The sequence below is a fragment of the Nannobrachium achirus genome, assembly GCF_963921795.1.
Source record: "Nannobrachium achirus genome assembly, chromosome: 2".
NCBI lineage: Eukaryota > Metazoa > Chordata > Actinopteri > Myctophiformes > Myctophidae > Nannobrachium > Nannobrachium achirus.
The window spans coordinates 37,342,591-37,362,099 of NC_137811.1; the positions used below are offsets into that span (position 1 = coordinate 37,342,591).

At 42.9% G+C, this 19,509-nt stretch overlaps 1 protein-coding gene across 1 annotated transcript; it reads left to right on the plus strand.

The window, feature by feature from the left end:
- Positions 1 to 12,009: 12,009 nt before the first annotated feature.
- On the plus strand, positions 12,010 to 17,598 carry LOC308303383 (vitelline membrane outer layer protein 1-like). The gene is made up of 4 exons (XM_080747737.1): positions 12,010 to 12,217; positions 12,786 to 12,898; positions 15,267 to 15,573; positions 17,474 to 17,598. Exons 1-4 carry the CDS (start codon positions 12,011 to 12,013, stop codon positions 17,474 to 17,476), a joined length of 630 nt encoding a protein of 209 aa, XP_080603863.1. The 5' UTR covers position 12,010; the 3' UTR covers positions 17,477 to 17,598.
- Positions 17,599 to 19,509: the final 1,911 nt, after the last annotated feature.

The window sequence follows — 19,509 nt, forward strand, 5'->3', positions numbered from 1 at the left end:
ACGCCAATTCCGAAAGGTTATATCATTTAATGACGGAACAAAAAAGTGGTTGGAGGCTACGGGGGTTAACAAGGAGAAATTTCCATAGTTATAGGTTCTCCTGAACTGAGTCCATATTCTCAGTGTGTGACGCACAACCGGATTAACTATCAGTTCAGGCAATGGCCGGCCCAACGGTGCACCGAGAAGGGCTGGGAGCGATAGTTCCCCACACGACTCTAGTTCTAAGTTAGTCCACTCTGGACGGTCACGGCAAAAGCAGTAATGGTTCCAAAAGGTTAGACAGCGTATATTGGCAGCCCAATAGTAATGACGGAAGTCAGGAAGTCCCATGCCCCCTTCTCTCTTCGCCCTTTTAAGTAAAGCCCTGCTCACACGTGGTTTCTTGTTCTGCCAAATGTGTGACGAGATAATTGAGTCTAGAGATGTAAAAAAAGACTTTGGAATGAACACCGGTACACATTGAAAGAGATATGTAAATTTGGGGAGAATGTTCATTTTGATTGAGTTAATGCGACCTGCCAGAGACATTGTAAGGGGTGACCACTGCTGTATGTTTTAACTTGGCTTACAAGAGAGACGAAATTCTGCTGGAAAAGGTCTTTGAACTTACGTGTAATTATTGCTCCTAGATAAGTGAATTGAGTTCTCTCTACTTTGAGGGGGATAAGAGTGTAATCTAGGTTGGATGCAGCCTCGTTTGATGGAAATAGTATACTTTTAGTTAGGTTAATCTTATAGCCTGAGACACGGCCAAATTGATCCAGCAGGGACATAACTGTCGGGAGGGATGTCAGCGGGTCTGAAATATACAATAGAAGGTCATCCGCGTATAGGGACACCTTGTATGCTCTCTCTCCCCTCCGAACGCCCTTGATATCAGCATTACCGCGCAAGGAAATCGCCAGTGGCTCAATGGCTAGGTCAAATAAGAACGGGCTCAGCGGGCAACCCTGACGGGTCCCGCGGCCCAGGCCAAAGCTACGGGAGAATATGCCATTAGTCTGTACGGTTGCAGTGGGGGAAGCGTACAGTAATTTAATCCATGCAATGAACGTCGGACCGAATCCAAATTTTTCTAAGACCGCGAACAAATACTTGAATTCGACGCGATCGAACGCCTTCTCGGCATCCAGCGACGCGACACATTCTGGCCCCTCCCCCGAGGGAGAGTGCAAAATATTGAGAAGGCGTCTCACATTAAAGAATGAATAGCGATCTTTGATGAAACCGGTCTGGTCTGGTGATATTATTTGAGGGAGAAGCTTCTCTAGTCTGTGTGATAGCACCTTCGCTAGGACCTTAGCATCTATGTTCAACAGTGAAATTGGTCTGTATGACGCGCACTCTACAGGGTCTTTCCCTTTTTTAGCAATTAATGTTATACACGCCTCACTCAGAGAGGGGGGGAGCGCGCCCCGTTCAAGGGACTCAGCGAGAACGGCCGCCAGCTGTGGGGATAAAAGCGCGGAGAACTTCTTAAAAAATTCAGCCGGGAGCCCGTCTGGTCCCGGCGACTTCCCGGACTGCATTGATGCTATGGCTCGAGCCACCTCTGCCGATGTTATGGGCGTCTCCAGGTTTTCCATTTGGTCTTGGGAAATAGTTGGAATATCTAATGGATCAAGGAATGCCGACACCGCTACGTCATCTCCGTCTGTCTGGGAAGTGTATAGTGTAGAATAAAAGTTCTTAAAGGCGTCGTTAATCAAAGTTGAATCTGAGGTGACTTCTCCGTTCGCAGTCCTGATGTTTGTTATGATTTGCTTAGCCCTCCTCGCTTTTAGTTGGTTAGCCAGTATCTTACCGGTCTTTTCACCCTGCTCGTAGAATGTACTCTTAGTTTTTAACAGTAGATTTTGTGCTTGATGAGTAGCGAGAATATCAAATCTTGATTTGAGTTCTACTCGTCTATTGTAAAGTTCTGGGGTTTGCTGAAGCGCGTACTGTCCGTCAACGGCCGCAATATCAGCGATGAGCTTAGAGCGTTCTCTTTCAGATTGTACTTTTTTCCTGGCTGAGAAAGATATAATTTGCCCTCTCAGGTATGCTTTAAGCGCGTCCCACACCATGAGTCCGGAGGTCTGTGGATTAGTATTGGTTTCAAAATAGAATTTAATTTCCTGCTCAATAAATTTCACAAAGTCATCGTCTGAAAGCAAGGTGGAGTTAAAACGCCAACGTCTAACTGGGCGCGGGACCCCAGGGAGCGATAATGACATCACCAGAGGAGCGTGGTCAGAAATGACAATACTGTGATACGCGCAGGAGTGAACTTGGGGCATCAGACGTCTATCCATTAACAAATAGTCAATTCTGGAGTACATGCGATGCACATGGCTAAAGAAGGAGTACTTCCTCCCTGTGGGGTTAAGATCTCTCCAAACATCTGAAATACCGCATTCTGTGAGGAAAGATTTGATATACGTGACAGATCTATTCACTGTTCCGGGTCTAGCGGAAGAGCGGTCCAGGACTTGGTCCAAACACCGGTTAAGATCTGTTCCTAGGATTAAGTAATGCGTGTCTAGATCAGAGAGGTGAGAGAACAATCTAACGAAAAACCCAACATCTTCAACATTGGGCGCGTATACGTTGGCCAATACCACATTCATGTGAAATAGCTTGCCTGTGACAATGACATATCTACCGTTTTTATCAGCTGTAATTTTGGTTGATTCGAATGGCACATTATTTGATATAAGGATGGATACTCCCCTTGCCTTGGCCTCGAAAGTAGAATGGAAATGCTGCCCCGCCCAGCTCGCCAGGAGTCTGGAACTGTCAGATGAACGCATATGAGTCTCCTGTAGGAATATAACATCTGCGTTGAATTGTTTAAGATGAGTAAATACTTTTTTCCTTTTAACCGGATGGTTCAGCCCTTTGACGTTCCAGGTCACCACATTAAGGTTTCTAGCCATTATGTATAAAAAGAGAAGACAAGAAAAAAATAGGTGACCATGTACAGGCACCGCGTGGCGCGCCTGCCCAACCACCACGAACGCAACAGTAACATTAGGTATCCCGCAAAACTATCTGTAGTAGAAGACAACCGTCCCTTCCCCCCCCACGTTCCCCAAGGCCTTCCCGGAGAGAAAAGCATGAAATTGAAAATTGGAAGAAATATGTGAAAAGGCCACAACCCAGATAGCGACTGTGGAAAACAGCCGCAAGCTCTTCTAAGCTTGTATAACCTAGCTATTGCTTCCCTATTCACTACCGCTCAGGCCGTACTCCCACAAAATTAAATTGCCTCTAAAGGAGAGAAGATGAAAGAAAAAGAAAGGAAGAGGTGAAAGGGATCAGATAAATAGAATAAATAAAATTATTATAAAAATGAAAAATAAAAGATAATCCAACATATGCACCCTACTATACTGTCTCGTAGGGCCGGAGCGCAGGTACCATGACCCAAAGTCAGCAGGTCCACTGAGTGAAAAGTGGACATATAGATGATGTCATATCAGTTACAAATTCTGTTAATAAGGTGTTTATTTTGTCCCTCAATGTTATAAAGTCAATTCACTGTCTGAGATGTAAAGGTAAACTTAGGTGTCAAGCAAAACTTGGCTATTGCACTCCGGCCCCACAAGGCAGCTCACATAGATATGAAATGTAAAACATAGATACGAATAAACAACTAATACTGAGCAAGATATCAATGTTCATGGACATATTCCAAGTGCCCCTACAGTAATTGGCACCTGACAGTGGGTTGCATGCTCGTGCGTACGCACACCCAAACACACACACACACACACACACACACACACACACACACACACACACACACACACACACACACACACACACACACACACACACACACAGCCTGCACAGGGGGTAAACAGTCCTCATTTCACAGTAAGGGGATACGTGTAGAGGAAGTTATATGTGGCCAGATAGCGGGAACAAACAGGCAATGATAACCCCTGCACAGGCATAAATGCATGCATACACACAAACAAGCACACATATACACGCACGCACACACGCACGAACACACAAAAAAAAAAGAAGAAATGAGGGGGGGGAGAAGAGAGAAAAAAAAAAAAAAAAGGACATATATATATGTACATATATATACACACACATACATGTGCATACACACACGCACACACACATACCATAATAAGATAAAATAAGCATCTAGTTAGAGGCAGAATGTTACAAAGGAAGGTGATCATTGGATTCCAATATTGAAAATATAAAAACAAAGGTATATATATACATATAGAAAAGTGATAAAAAAAACTAAAACAGAATAAGCTATGTAATCCCTAAAAGAAAAGGCTCTATGTGGCAATATATCTATCCAAGGGTGGAAAAACGAATGTCCATGAGTCAGTTTGTAGGCTAAAGTAAAATCTGCCAGTCTAGAGAGGCTGCTGTTAAACCAAAAAAAGAAAAAGTTACAAAAATAGTAGTAATACCGCCTCCCAGCCAGCAGAGGCAGCGTAGACCATTATTGTCAAACGTGGTTCAAAGTTCAGAGTTCACAGTTCGGTCCATCCGGTCAAAGGCGCCAAAATGGCGGCCACAGAACGAAAACAAACTGACTCAGGCTATCTGCATATTAGAGCCACATAAGAGGAAGAATGAAGTATAGAACAACGAAAACATGTCGAGAAATCTCGACTACAATCATGTCATCATAAGTGCAAAGCATTCAATCGCTCTCTAACACTTAACTAAACCGCCGTAACGTAATCGTCATGCGTGGGGAAAAAAAAAGACATAGCGCATGTTAGCATGTAACGGGCGCATAAGGATTCGCTGTAGACAAAATATGTGATTGAATAAACACAGTCCGCCTTGACCGTTAGAGCGGACATGTCTACATACGCCGTTAGATTATATAATATCAGTCTAATCGTGAGAAAAATGGTAAAGTTCAGATATAGGAAACTGCGCAGTGCGGGTCGTAGGCGCTAAGATGGTCAGGTTAATAAGCGGTCAAGCCAAACTAAACGTGATGAATATGATTAAGACAGATCTGTTAGGTCTGCGAAAAGAAAATAAGCTAATAAAGCTCAATCATGACCAAACCATCCATATAAGCGCGGAACATCTGATCGCTTCGTAACGCTTATGAAAAAATCCGCACCACATCCGTCATTAAAAGGAAAATGCTAAAACGAGCATTAGCTAGCGATGAATGCAAATGTTAAACCCACGTATCCATAAGCACAAGTAACAATAAAGAATAATTATAAATAGAATAAACCCATTTATAGTAAGAGCGGATGAGTCCAGACATGCCACAAGATGTTATGGCGACGTTAAGAAATAAAGAATAGTACCTAAAAAAGAGATATAAATATATATAGAAAAAAAAAAGGGGGGGCTGCGTAGCATTCGAGCTAGCAGCTCGCCTTACAATCGAGCCTAAACAGGCTATCTTAAAACAGCTAAGCCAATATCAAAGGCAACAAAGTCGGGCACGCCTGAACACTCCGCTTCACAATGTAGCATTAACTTCAAAAGGAAAAAATAATAAATAGAATAAAAAAAAGGTTGTGTATTTACGTCATAAAAGGAAATGGGAAAAATGAAATAAAAAAAGAAAACCCCGTTAGCCTATACTAGCTAGCCAGCCACCCACCCCCACCCCACACAGGCCACTGTTAAACAATACAAATAAATAAAAGAGAAGTGATATAGCAAATAGCAGAGCTACAGAAGTCAAACCTATCTAAACATTTACTAGATATTGTGGTATCAACTGTGGAGTACGAAAGATCGACCATGTACAAGTAAAAAAAAAAGTAGAAAAATAAAACAGCTGGAGGATATTAGCCTATGTAGCATGCTAGCGTGTGTTAGCCGGCTAGCCAGCTCCATGTACTACTACCGTCCCTTCTCAGTCGGGCGAGGTCCCCTCATCCGGCCCCTGGTTCTTCTTCAAAAAGTCTACGGCTGCTCTTGGAGAGGCAAGATGTTTCCTTCCCTCCGCGGTGGTTATGAAGAGCCGAGATGGATGTAGGAGCGTCGGTTTTAGGCCGCGTTTGTACAGGGCGGTCATCACGTCTCGATAGGCCGAACGTTGATCGATGATTTCTTGTGGCAGGTCCTCGAAGATCTGAACAGGGGTCCCCTTGTAGTTTAGGGTTCCCCTTCTTTTCCTGGCGTCTCGCACTATGGCCTCCTTGATGCGGTGGCGGTGGACACGGGCTATTACGGTCCGAGGTTTGGCACCAGTCGCAGGCCTGGGAGCCAAGGCCCGATGTGCTATGTCAAGCTCGGGCGCTTCTGGTAGCAAATCCTTGCCCATAATTTCGACAAGTACGTTAGAGAAAAAGGTATAGGGCTGGTCTTTTTCGATTAGCTCGGGTAATCCAATTATACGGACGTTATTTCTACGTCCCCGGGACTCAATGTCGACGACCTTGGCCTTCATTCTAACATAATTATCCTCTAAAGTATCACATCTAGCGTCCAGCTCAGCGAGCTTGTCGGAACAACGCGACGCGTTCTCCTCCAGTGCCGTCACACGCTGTCCCTGGTCAGAGAGCTGGATTTGCACGTTGTCAATTTTCGCCTCGAGTGATGCAATAGTTGAATTAGTTGTCTTAAATTCGGAGGCGAGGGATGCCTTTAGGTCGTCAAACCTGTTAAGAACAATGGCCAGGTCTGCGGTGGTTAATGGCGCCGGCGGGTCATCCTTCTTGGCGTCCTGGCGTGTCTGCGGTTTTGCAACGACCGCTGGTTTCTGCGAGTTCGACATTCTGCCGACTTCTTTTCCAGTTCAGATCGATGGAGAAACGTTTAGAATGATAACAATGCACTTTAGGTAGAGTTTAAAGGAAAATGAGGCTTTAAAATCAACTTTTTAAAGTAAGTGGGAGCAGCAGCTCCTCAAGCACACTACTGTTCCATTCGTAACCCGGAAGCACTCCACTCAGAATACTCTGTGTGAATCTTTCCATTCTTCGACAGCTCTGATGTAAAGAAAGGCGCATAATGTCGCCCTCTGGTGGTGGGGTCATTCCTATATTAATAAAGGATAAATAAAATAAAAGTCCATGGTTATTCCCAGATGATGCCCTTTTATGGGAACCACACTAACAGAATCCATATATGGCCAAGACAGATGGTACAACCTCGCCCTTTAGACCCTTAAGTACAACAAATGCTTGATTGTCGGAGACCTGAACGTGCATGTTTGCTGTGTCTCTAAACCACTAGCTAAAGAATTTTTGGATGTACTCGAGGCTTTTAACCTTGCTCAGCATGTTACTGAATCTACACATGAGCTTGGGCATACGTTGGACCTTGTAATATCTTATGGGTTATCAATTTCTAATGTACAGGTTTGTGCTCCAGTCAAGTCTGACCACTTTCCTGTCACTTTTGATTTTATACTGCCCTGTGATATTTCTAAATCATGCGCTCCTGTACGCCAGTGTCGTGTACTAAAGCCCGCTACAGCTAGGCTTTTTTCGTCTGCTTTTACTAGCGTAGCCCAGGCTGACAATGGTCCCCCCGTAGCCCTAGACACTGAGCAACTTACTACTACATTTCTGTCCACCTGTGCCAGCATTCTGGACAATGTTGCGCCATTAAAACCTGTGCGCCCCAGACCTATGTCTGAGCCCTGCATGGATAAACGACACCACGCGCGCTGCCAGGAGAGAGTGTCGGAAGGCTGAGCGCAGGTGGAGGAAAGACAGGCTCCATGTGTCACACGACATTTTAAAGGAGTGTTGGAAAGAATATCAGCGCACTGTTAAGGCTGAAAAGTCAAGGCATTTCTCTGACATTATCTCCAAAAATGTGGATAAACCGCGTGTTCTCTTTAAAACAATCGACCAGTTGTTAAATCCTGCACAACCCACTTGTTTGGAAGCATCTTCTGAGATCTGTGAACGATTTCTTTGCTATTTTATAGACAAAGTCACTACCATCAGAGCACAAATATCCCCCCCTGCTTTTGATCCCTCCATGGCTGTCACCTGCACAACTGTATTTAACCATTTCAACCCTGTATCCTTCTCTAAACTCAGTGAACTGGTCATTCAACTCAAAACCTCATCCTGTCCCACAGATGCTATCCCCACTCACCTCTTTAAGGAGGTCTGGGAGGCTATTGGCCCTAGTGTCCATAACATCATAAATAGCAGTCTGGCTTCAGGTGTTGTACCAAGTTATTTCAAAGAGGCAGTTGTGACACCATTAATTAAGAAACCCAATCTGGATACCTCAGTTTTAGCAAACTACAGACCTATTTCAAAGCTTCCATTCATTTCAAAAATCCTTGAAAAAACTGTTTTATTTCAATTACAGTCTTTTCTGCAGGTACACAGCATTTTTGATGTTTTTCAATCCGGGTTCAAAGCGTTTCACAGTACCGAGTCAGCGTTGCTGAGAGTGTTCAATGATGTGCTCTTGACCACTGACAAAGGTGATTCTGCAATCTTATTGCTTATAGATCTATCGTCGGCTTTTGATACCCTGGATCATAAAACCCTAATCTCTCGATTAGAGCATTGTGTTGGTGTCAGGGACACAGCTTTAAAGTGGTTTTACTCCTACCTATCTGAGAGATGTTTCTCTGTAAAATTTGGAGATTTTGTTTCATCCTCTGCTGCCCTGTCCTCGGGAGTCCCCCAGGGCTCGATTCTCGGGCCGATACTGTTCTCCTTATATCTTCTCCCCCTGGGACTAATCTTTAAGAAACATGGTATCTCGTATCACTTTTACGCAGATGACTCCCAAATATATATGCCCCTAAAGAAAGCAAGTAATAGCTCCCTGACACCTCTCCTTGACTGCTTAAACGATATCAAGGCTTGGATGGCCCTTAACTTTCTAAGCGTAAACGAAAGTAAAACGGAAGTCATAGTGTTTGGACCCAGTGGTCCTGGTGCGGTACCCACGGACCTGGGTTCCCTGCAGCCCTATGTCAAGCCTGTTGTCTCCAACCTTGGCGTAAAATTTGACAACATGCTCAAACTTGACAAACAAGTTAATGCCGTGGTCAGGTCCAGCTTCTATCACCTGAGGCAGCTCGCTCAAATCAAGTCTGTTCTGTCTTTCGCTGACTTCGAGCGTGTTATTCATGCCTTTATTACCACACGGTTAGACTATTGTAATGCACTGTATGCCGGCTTAAATCAAGCCTCCATGGCTCGCCTGCAGCTGGTCCAGAATTCTGCGGCACGTCTCCTAACTGGCACCCGCAGGCATGACCACATTACGCCTATTCTAGCCAGACTTCATTGGCTCCCTGTTCGCTTCAGAATAGAGTTTAAAATTTTACTTTTTGCGTTCAAGTCAATGAAAGGTTTGGCACCTCAGTACCTCTGCGAACTCATAGAGGCTTATAACCCCCCAAGGTCATTGAGGTCTGAGGGCCAGCTGAAACTCAAGGTCACACAGACGACCAGACTAAAAACCAGGGGTGACAGAGCCTTCGCTGCTATAGCCCCCACACTATGGAATGCACTCCCCTCCCATGTTAGACTGGCCCCCACCATAGACTCTTTTAAAGCTCGTCTTAAGTCCCATCTTTATACCTTGGCCTTTAATTCCACTTGAGAGTTTCTGTGGTCTGCTATGTTTTGTTTGTTTTCACTGTTGTTTTTATTTTGAGTGATTTTGCTGTTCTGTGTTTTTATGGTGTATTTTGCTTATGCTTCTCTGTGCAGCACTTTGTAAACCTCGGTTGTAAAATGTGCTATATAAATAAAGTGGATTGGATTGGATTGGATAAACTTAAAATGCTGTGAGGTAGAGATCTTACGGTGTGAAGGAAAAATGCAGGACATTACAGTGTGAGCACTGAGTAGTGGCCCATAATATGTGTCACTTTAAATTCAACAATTCTATTGTAGTGGACAGATTTGTTTACTCTCTACTTTGTTAAATTCTAAAAGATTGTCCAATGACAAATGTATGTATGCTTATATGATAATTTCTCATTCAAGTAAATCACTAAATAAATGAATATACATAGCTGTGCTGCAGTGCATATTATTCATTCATTTGTTGACAAATGTAGGTCAAGGTGTTTTTGAGCCTGACTTACAGTTGAGGACGAGGAGACATAAATAGCATGTCGTAAAGCATATAGTGTGTGTTTCATTTTGTCATCCATGCAGTCACTGCCCTAGCCATGCAGCAAAAGGACACTGGCCTAGGAATCAAACCGAGGACTCGCTTCAAGTGGCATCATGTGGTAGGCTATGTGCCTTAATCACTCATCTATCTGTGTAGTGGAACAAGGTACATAAAAAGTAGTGTTAAGTTATATGTACACCATGTATTTGTTGTTTCTCCTAGTACTGTGTAGCAGAGCTAGTCTGTTCTGCCCATCTGTACAATGCAATGCTTCCTTATCAAATCATAATGTTGCACTGCCTCTTTCTTTGTATATGTAGCTTATTAATACGCTGGAAAACTGGTTCCGCAGAGAGCAACAGATATAAGACCACACAAGCACACAACAACAACAACACTAATGGTGGTATGGTGGTAATTAGGTATAAATCAATTAGAAAACAGAAAATAAATACAGCGAGAAATATATGTGCAGCACAAGTTGTGTGTGTGTGGTTTGTTAATATCGTGACTTAGAAATCTTTTTAGGAATGTTTCAGGACAGAGATTTATATTGGCATGTGAAATTTAGATGGATTATGTGTCAGGGTACTTTCAAAACATGACTGCTGCAGTGCATACATAAGGTTTTTAAGGTGAGCCTGACATAGTACAGTTCAGTGGCGTCAGTTCAGCAAAAGCTAGGGTATGGCAAAGATGGGAGTCCTCATGGATAAGAGGCATTACATTTTGTATGACACGGTTATATTGTGAAAATAGCAGATCTACATGCTCACAACGCCTCTCGCTGCGAGGCGTTGTGAGCATGTAGATCGGCTATTTTCACAATGTCTGAAAAGAATTTTGGCCGTTTTTTACACAGGTTTCTACGGTTTCTTGGTCTGGATATGGCAGCCTGGAACGGTTGTTCAAGTGCAGCTAAACTTGGCTTGTTAGTATATGTGCTACAATTAACAATAATGCATTGCATCTGTGCAGCTGACCTGCGGAACCTAGGAATATACCATTCAAGATGGGGAGAAGTGTGGAGAATAGTTAAAGTGACCATTTTGTTACATTTTGCATTTGTAGTTATTTTGCTGTAATTTAACAACATAATAACCAGCGCAGATAGACAAAGAGACATTCATGGATTTATATTTAAAAGTAACTTTTATTTTCCCCCCTGGACCCAGGGTATGGCAGCTGGCTGCATACCCCTGCCATACCCAATTGACGCCCCTGGTACAGTTGAGATGACATAAATAGCAACGTGGGAAGGCGGCATACTGTTTGTTTCCTTATCTCCACCAGGCAAAGTATGCAGGAGGGATCTATCACATTCACTGCAAAATGTTGTCACTAGACCCACAGGGGGGCCACAAATACGACAAATGAAACTGTTGCAGACACAGATCAGGATACTGTCTGTCTCAAGACCCACCCTGCTTTGCTGCTCATTTGTGGTTGAATTTGTTCCAAGGGTGGGTAAACCTCTCAGCAGAAGTGACATCTCACAGTATTCTTTTATTTTTTTATTCCACAATATAAACCTGTGTAAATGTTGAAAATGTGTCCATTTGAGAATAAAATTACATATTAACATGTATTCTATCATGTACAGTATTTAATATACAAAAACTAGAAATAAATAATTCAGTTGACGTTTCGGTCATAGACCTTCGTCAAAATACAAGTATTTAAACTACTGTCCATCTCTGACCACAATACAGTAAAGCAGACTTTGCAATGCATTTGTACTGTACTTCAGAGATAAACTCCTCTCCTCAGTGAGCCAAGCAACACCTGTTTCTTCCCATGCCAGTCATGGACTCTGTAAATGATTAATTCAGATGCACGCTGACTGGGCCCTCATCAGAGCATTTTGAAAAGCTATAAGAACCCTCTCTGAGTCCCACTTTAGTTCTCTGAAGTTATTTCAAGGGCGAGACTCACCGCTGTCAACATGGCCATCCTGCTCCACGCCGCCCTGGTCCTGCTGGCTCTATCTCCTGCCATATGTGACAAGTCCTATTTGCAGCGTGCCGGTACAGCATTCAGTGGCAGAGCCCATTCCTCTCTCCTAACTGTGACCAATGGAGAGCAATTTGGAAACTGGACCTGGCCAGAGATGTGTCCTGACAAGTTCTTCGCTGTTGGGTTCAGTCTCAGGGTAAAGATCCCTTGGTGATTTATTTTAATACATGTTCAGCCATCTTAGTAAGACCACTTCACCAATTTTCAAACTATCTTAACTGTTCCTTGTTAAGGCTCATTATAAGATGGCACCATTTCTAGAATCTGCCCAGTCGGTGTCTCAGTGGAGGGCTGTGGACAGTTCAGAAACCTGCCAACCAGTGACATAATTGGTAGGCAAGGGGTTGGACTTTTTTTAGTTTTAATTAATGCAAGAACAATGGTTTCTATTTCAGCGTGCTAACTTTCCAAGAAGTGAAGGGTCCCTTCACCCCATCAATGAGATGTAGAGAGTGAGTAAATGGAAACTGTACCATCTTATAATGAGCATTTGTGACAAGTGAGGTAACAAGCAAGCACAATTGTGAATGATTAGGAACACGTTCACCTGTGGTTGTAAGTTGAGTCATGTGTGTGTGTGTGTGTGTGTGTGTGTGTGTGTGTGTGTGTGTGTGTGTGTGTGTGTGTGTGTGTGTGTGTGCGCGTGTGTGTGCGCGCGCGCGTGTGTGTGTGTGTTGTGTGTGCAAACATTGGTGGTGTTTCAGGTTGAATCTGAACAGTATGGTCTGGATGACACTGCTCTGAATGGAATCCGCCTCATCTGTGCTAAAGATTCGGACAGGAGTTTCCTCTACAGCATTGAGTCTCACACTGGATAGTAAGTTAAAGGGAGACCTTTGTTATAGTCCTGCGGGGGAGATTCAGTTTCAGCTTCATCCAGCTGATGGCTGCTTGGATGATTATGACGTGCGCTCGGGGAGATCTAACTTCTAGGGGTTAAGTGTCTTGCTCAGGGAGTTGTTCTTCTGATTACCAGACTGCCTCTATACCCACTAGTGGGACCCATTTGTGGGTCGCGGACACATTTGTATGGGTCCCTTTAATTTTTGTTTCCTACAGCCATGTCATCAACATGGAACTGTCCCATTTCCCATATTCCCTCCTTGGATTGGCTACCATTGCCTTCCAAAGTTTGTGTATGCGACCTGGCAGTCGCTTATCTCCCGATTTACGGAGTCTTACTGGTTATTATATATTTTTTTTTAAATCCCAAAACAGTCGTGAAAATAGACGTTGCGATGCATTGAGAGCTTGTAGATCTGCTGTTTTCACTATTTTGGGTCCCGGCCAAACGTCTAATTTCTCTTTTGGGTCTCAAGCTAAAAGGTTTGGGCACCACTGCACTAAGCTACACCCTGGAAAATGTGATGACTTTTAAAACTTAGCCTATATTTAACAGCACACATTTTGGCCATTTAAAGAAACATACCGGTACATATTCACATGCATCTGAGAAGTGAGAACCCTTGCCCAGTAGCTACTACCACGGTCTTTAGGCCAGCAATACTGCTGCCAAATGGGACACTCACTCAAGGGCACTATGTCATTTGGGTCCGGGGGTTGTTACTAATTTCTTTTTTTATTCCTTGCAAGTCCAAGGACTTTAAGACAGGTTTTTTCCTCATTTTCCTAATTTCTTTTTTTATTCCTTGCAAGTCCAAGGACTTTAAGACAGGTTTTTTCCTCATTTTCTTTTGATAGGAGAGGGTAGAGATTAGAGAATCAGGAAGCTTAGGATAGAGATGGGGAAAGATGTGCAACACATGGCTGCATTTGGAATCAAACCAGAGACGTACTGTACGTCACAACCATATGTTCGACTTCGGCGCGCTAAACATTAATCCACCCAGTTTGCCCTAAGACAGGGGTCTTCAGCGTTTTCAGGCCAAGGACCCCTTAGTTGAGAGAGAGATGAAGCAGGGACCTCCACAACTTTTTCATAGATTCCATAGTTTAATTGTTTGACAGCACGATCATCAGTGTATTTTAGATTCATGTCAATTTGTGTTTTCAGATATTTAACCACTTGAACCGCCAATACTTTATAAACTTGACCATTCACTCTGTACTTAGTCTGCTCTTTTTCTCCTCTACACCAAAGCTTGTTGCTGAAAATAGTCGATCTACAAGCTTGTGAGCTTGTAGATCTGCTATTTTTGGCTAAAGTTCTCAGAACATGGACACTCAAGTGGTTAATATAAAAAAGAAGACCCCTGCCCTAAGAAAGTGAACTGTTGACCTTCCGGTCATTCCCACCTCACAAGCCCAACTCATTATGGTAATTCTCAAAAACACATTTAATGGTATGAATAACAACAGCAGTTATTACACTACTTTGAAGTCTAAAATCAGCAAATTTTAGCAGCTTCTCATTTCGTTTCATGTAGATCAAAGAGATCATTCTGCCAATACTGCAAACTCTGTTAAAAAAAACATGTCGAAACAAATTCTCCCCCTCCTTTCATATGTTTCCAACCCTCTACATCTTCACTTTTTATCCTTTATCTTAAACCAACATGACAAGCAGCATGTGCACACTGCACACATACTGTAGACATCAAAGGGGACTTGAGCCCCTGCCCTTTTACCCGTGTGTAAAATGTGCCCTCTCCAGACCATGAATGCAGTTTTTATTATAGTGAAAGAAATGCAAATGCCCTCTTTCTATACCATACCTGAAGGCAGCATTCAAGAGAATTTCCTTGTTCAAACTCTCCTGAACTTGAATGCAGCATCTTATGTTGAAAGAATTGCTCTCTCTTAGAAATCCATGCCATATGCCATGTTGCCTTTTTTATGCTTAGCTTAGTGAGTTAGTGTGGTATCAAGTATTGAAAATAGCCAACCTTGAAAATAGCCAACCTCACCTCCTGGTATCAAGTATTGAAAATAGCAGACCTCCAAGCTCACAATGAGCTTGGAGGTCTGCAATTTTCAATATTTTCACCAAAAGGCCCCTTAAAGGCTCTAACAGAGTCCAGGGTGAAGAGCTATTCACTTAACCTCGTTGTAGTTTCCTAGCTATCACCTAGGCTTTGTTATGTATTTTTAGGTGATAGCTAGAAAACTACACCGCAGTGAAGTGAATAGCTTTTCACCCTGGACTCTGATAGAGGCTTTAGAAATTTCAGCCCCTGCCTATCTAACATTCTCTGCACGTCCCTGGTGACAACCCCATCCTCCAGCTACGGTGATTGGACCCATCCCCAGTACTGTCCCAGTGGCGTGCTCACCTCCTTCCAGCTGCGCGTGGAGCCTCACCAGGGCCTGTTCGGTGACGACACGGCCGCCAACAACATCAAGTTCCGCTGCAGCAGTAACCCCACCTTGGAAGGGCAGGGCCTGGCCTATGGCGAGTACGGCCACTGGAGCCAGGAGTGCGCAGAGGGTGGGATCTGTGGCATCGAGACCAAGATGGAGGAGTACCAGTATGGCCTGGACGACTCCAGCCTCAACGATGTGCGCTTCCACTGCTGCGCCAGGCCTCAGCAGGTGAGACACATACTTGAATAACAGAAATGATGTCGGAAATTGCATCACATGACTACAAAATTATGCACGTTATTGAGTACACTCATTTATTATTAGTGTGGTTGCCAGGGCAACCACATTATTACTCTGGGGAATTTTGCAGTTTTTACAACTCTTAGTCTCATTGACTTGAATGGGAAACTCCATATATAGTGAGTAACTTTTAGGTATCTGACTTTTCCCATTGACTTTGAATGGGAAACACCATATATAGTAAGGTAACTTTTAGGTAGCTGACCCTCCCCATTGACTTTGAATGGGAAACACCATATATAGTGAGTAACTTTATAGTGATGTAAGAGTAAGGTAACTTTTTAGGCAACCACACTCGCAATTTCCCAAATTGCAATTTCTCTAGTTATTATTATTATTAACAATTATAACAAAGGATGACTTTACTACTTTTCAACCTATGGTCCTCACTTTCTTTTTCTACTCGTCTGTACGTTTCATGGAGTGCTGTGGGCAGTTCAGAAACCTATCTACCATTGACATCATCAATGGGGAATCCAAACTAAAATAAACCGCAGGCCTTCTATTCCTGAAAGGTTAGGATGCTATAATGGTTCTCACGTTTAAAAAAGAAATCACACTTGTGTGAACTGAGCGGTGGAGGCTGCGTGTGTGTGCATGCGTGCGTGTGTGTTTGTATGTGTGTGTGTGAATGTGAGTGTGAGGGTGCCTGGCCTGAAAAACAGCACCCCTCCCTTAACATGTGTGGTCAGAAAAGCTATTGCAGGCTACAGACAGACAGACACGCATACCCACACACACACGGCCACGTATAGGAGACGGTGTGACCACCGCTCAAAAAAATTATCTGCCTAATGAGGATGTCAGAATCATGTCACTGGTAGATGGGTTTCTGAACTGCACAACCCACAACCCTCCTGACAGACAGAGTTGAAAAGTATTGTGCTATTTTATCGTGAACATTAGTGAGGACCAATTATATATACCAAATATACTAGTCCTGTGCCCAGTATATGAGGGTTGAATGTCCCTGAGGAGTCTCAGAAGTAATGTTGGAGAACCCAGACCGGTGCCTGTTGGGCAGAATAGTCACCATTGACGTCCAGTTGTGCAATACCCGTTGTATCCATCCATCTGTCTGTCTATGTCCCTTTCATGCCCATACATTATATGGATCTCAGATCTCTTATCTCTGTCTGTCTGGCTCTCCTTTATGCCCATATATGGTGTTCCATGTCCAAGCCAGTCTGTGATGTCATCTCCAAACTTGCACACTGTATAGTGATGTCAGTCAGTGATGTCAGTCATCTCCAAATTTGGTCACTTGTTTCATCATGTGAGACATGCATTATTTGGTCATTGTTTCATCATGTGAGACATGCATTATTTGGTCATTGTTTCATCATGTGAGACAGACATTATTTGGGCATTGTTTCAGCATGTGGCGACACCGTTTAATATCAGTGATGTCAGCATGCAGACTGTTTCACCCGTTTATGCCCATATATGGTGTTCCGTGATGTCAGTCAGTGATGTCGGGCATTGTTTCAGCATGCGGCTGTTACCATTGTGGCAACACTGTTTAGTATCAGTGATGTCAGCATGCTTAGTATCAGTGATGTCATGTGGGTAAATCAGACATCGGACGGACAGACAGACATTCGGTAAATTAATAGTTAAATAGGTTGTTGTGGTGAAGTCGTCCTTTAGCTTTTGTTTTATCAAATGTATATGCCGCTGGGAATACTACCAAGTCTGATGGGAAGTGTGGTTTGAGGGTGTTTTATAATTGAAATTATTAATTTGAAATGTCAAACATAATACATTTGCCTTTCTAAGCCTTCACATTGACTTTGGACCAATAGTCTCATCATGTTATTATTCACAGTAATCGGTTGTGACACTTCACTGTGGTGGGGGAACTGATCACACCTGACCCTGGCTAATCAACATGCTGTGGAGTGGACCAATCAGAGTAGGTCTACTCAATCAATCAGTCTCCTCCACTTCCAGAACTCACAGAAATAAAAGTGTTGATGTCGACTGTGATTTTGGTACGTCATTATTTACCTCAACTTGCCTACAACTTCTTTGTGCCCGAAATGGTAGAAATATGCCTTAAATTTAAACATGATTAAATGTGTTTGGTCCCTCATTTAGAAAATACATATAAATATAAAATAAAATATTCAATAAATTAAATATTATAGTGGTGCACTGCCCAGAGATCTCAGGTGCCCACTCTTCCACTTACTCACATCAAACACCCACGTGAAGAGACCCTCTCTGGATCATTAAATCATATTCCTGTTCAACATCCATCTGCACGAGAGCAGCAGCATGTTTTCACCTACTTAATGAACCAATAAGCTCGCAGCAAAGTCATAATAAATGTAAGCACAGAATGGGAGATGCTGACACAGGCGTTTTCCCCTCCTCTTGGAACCAAGGTAATTAAGAAATGACAAGAGAGGGGGTATTAATTAATTTACAGTTTAAGGCCTGACGAAGGTTGATAAGGCAGCGACTGGCACACACAGAGGTAATTGTGTTAATTAATCGGTGAGTAGTTAATCTTCTAACGCTGTATATATCTAAGGGGAGGGAGAGGGGGACTTGGAGACTTTATCAAACGTTGCAGTAATGGCTTTCAGAAGATACTGTGAGTCAAGGCACCAGTGATTTAATTCACTCCTATAGAGTGCCTCTCTGTTATGTTAATAATGGTCTTTTGCTGACCTCATATCTAAGTTCAAAGTATAGCTGTAGTTAGACTGCTGAAGTGCACTTGTTGGTCTACTTGGAAAATAGATGATAATCTCATTATGATGTTCAATTAAAAAAAGAGGGTTTATTAGTAATGGGCTCTTTGCATGGCAAGATTGTTTTTATGTGTGATGATAAAAAATGTTGCAGCATAATGTAAAATGTACTTCTCATCAAAGGCAGCAATATCTAGTACACTCTATTGTAGTCATATTAGTCTTGATTTTACTTCAAGGCAGTCACTAGAGGGCAGTGCCTTGCCAGAAGAGCCAGTTATGACTAGAAATGCAATACTTACAGCAGGGGTCTTCAACATTTTCAGGCCAAGGATCCCTTAGTTGAGAGAGAGAGATGAAGCAGGGACCCCCTCAACCTTTTTGTAGATTCCATATGGGTTCATCGTTTGACAGCACAATCTTCAGTGTATTTTGGATTCATGTAAATTGGTGTTTCAGATATTTAACCACTTGAACCGTCAATACTTTATAAACTTGACCTTACACTCTGTCTGCTCTTTTTCCCCTCTACACCGGCAAATACACTCTATTGCATTTTTGCCGAAAATAGCTGATCTACAAGCTCACAACGCCTCGCAGCACAAGGCATTGTGATCTTGTAGATCTGCTATTTTTGGCTAAAGTTCTCAGAATTTGGACACTAAGGTTCAAGTGGTTAATATAAAAAGGAGAAATAAAGTTTCTATCACACAAAGATTTGAAGGACCCCCTGTAGTAACTTTGAGGACCCCCTAGGGGTCCCGGACCCCCTGTTAAAGACCCCTGACTTACTGTATGATTGACAGCCAGTACATGCCTCAAAGAAAGAATGTGTATGTCTTGCAATGAATTTGAGATCAATTCAGTTTACAGTTTAGGCATTTAGCTGATGCTCTTAATCCAGAGCGATTTACAATAAGCAGGGTAATACATCAATACAATAAGCAATTCAGCAGAAACCATTCTACTATACTTGATAAAGCCACATTGCCCTTGACTTGCACTGGGCCATAATGAACACTTCTTGACAGACCTCAGAGCACAGACAGTAGGAATAAAGCTCTTATTTAGCTCAATGGACTAAACTAAAGTAATATATACTCTGTAGCATGACAGTGTTGCTTTCCCCGAAAAGTAAATCAGTTATGTTATTTCATAGCAA

Coding starts and splice junctions, on each gene's coding strand:
- LOC308303383 (XM_080747737.1), top strand. CDS start 12,011: ATGGCCATCCTGCTCCACGCCGCCCTGGTCCTGCTGGCTCTATCTCCT. Junction 12,218..12,785: donor CTGTTGGGTTCAGTCTCAGG/GTAAAGATCCCT, acceptor GTGGTGTTTCAG/GTTGAATCTGAACAGTATGG. Junction 12,899..15,266: donor ATTGAGTCTCACACTGGATA/GTAAGTTAAAGG, acceptor CCCATCCTCCAG/CTACGGTGATTGGACCCATC.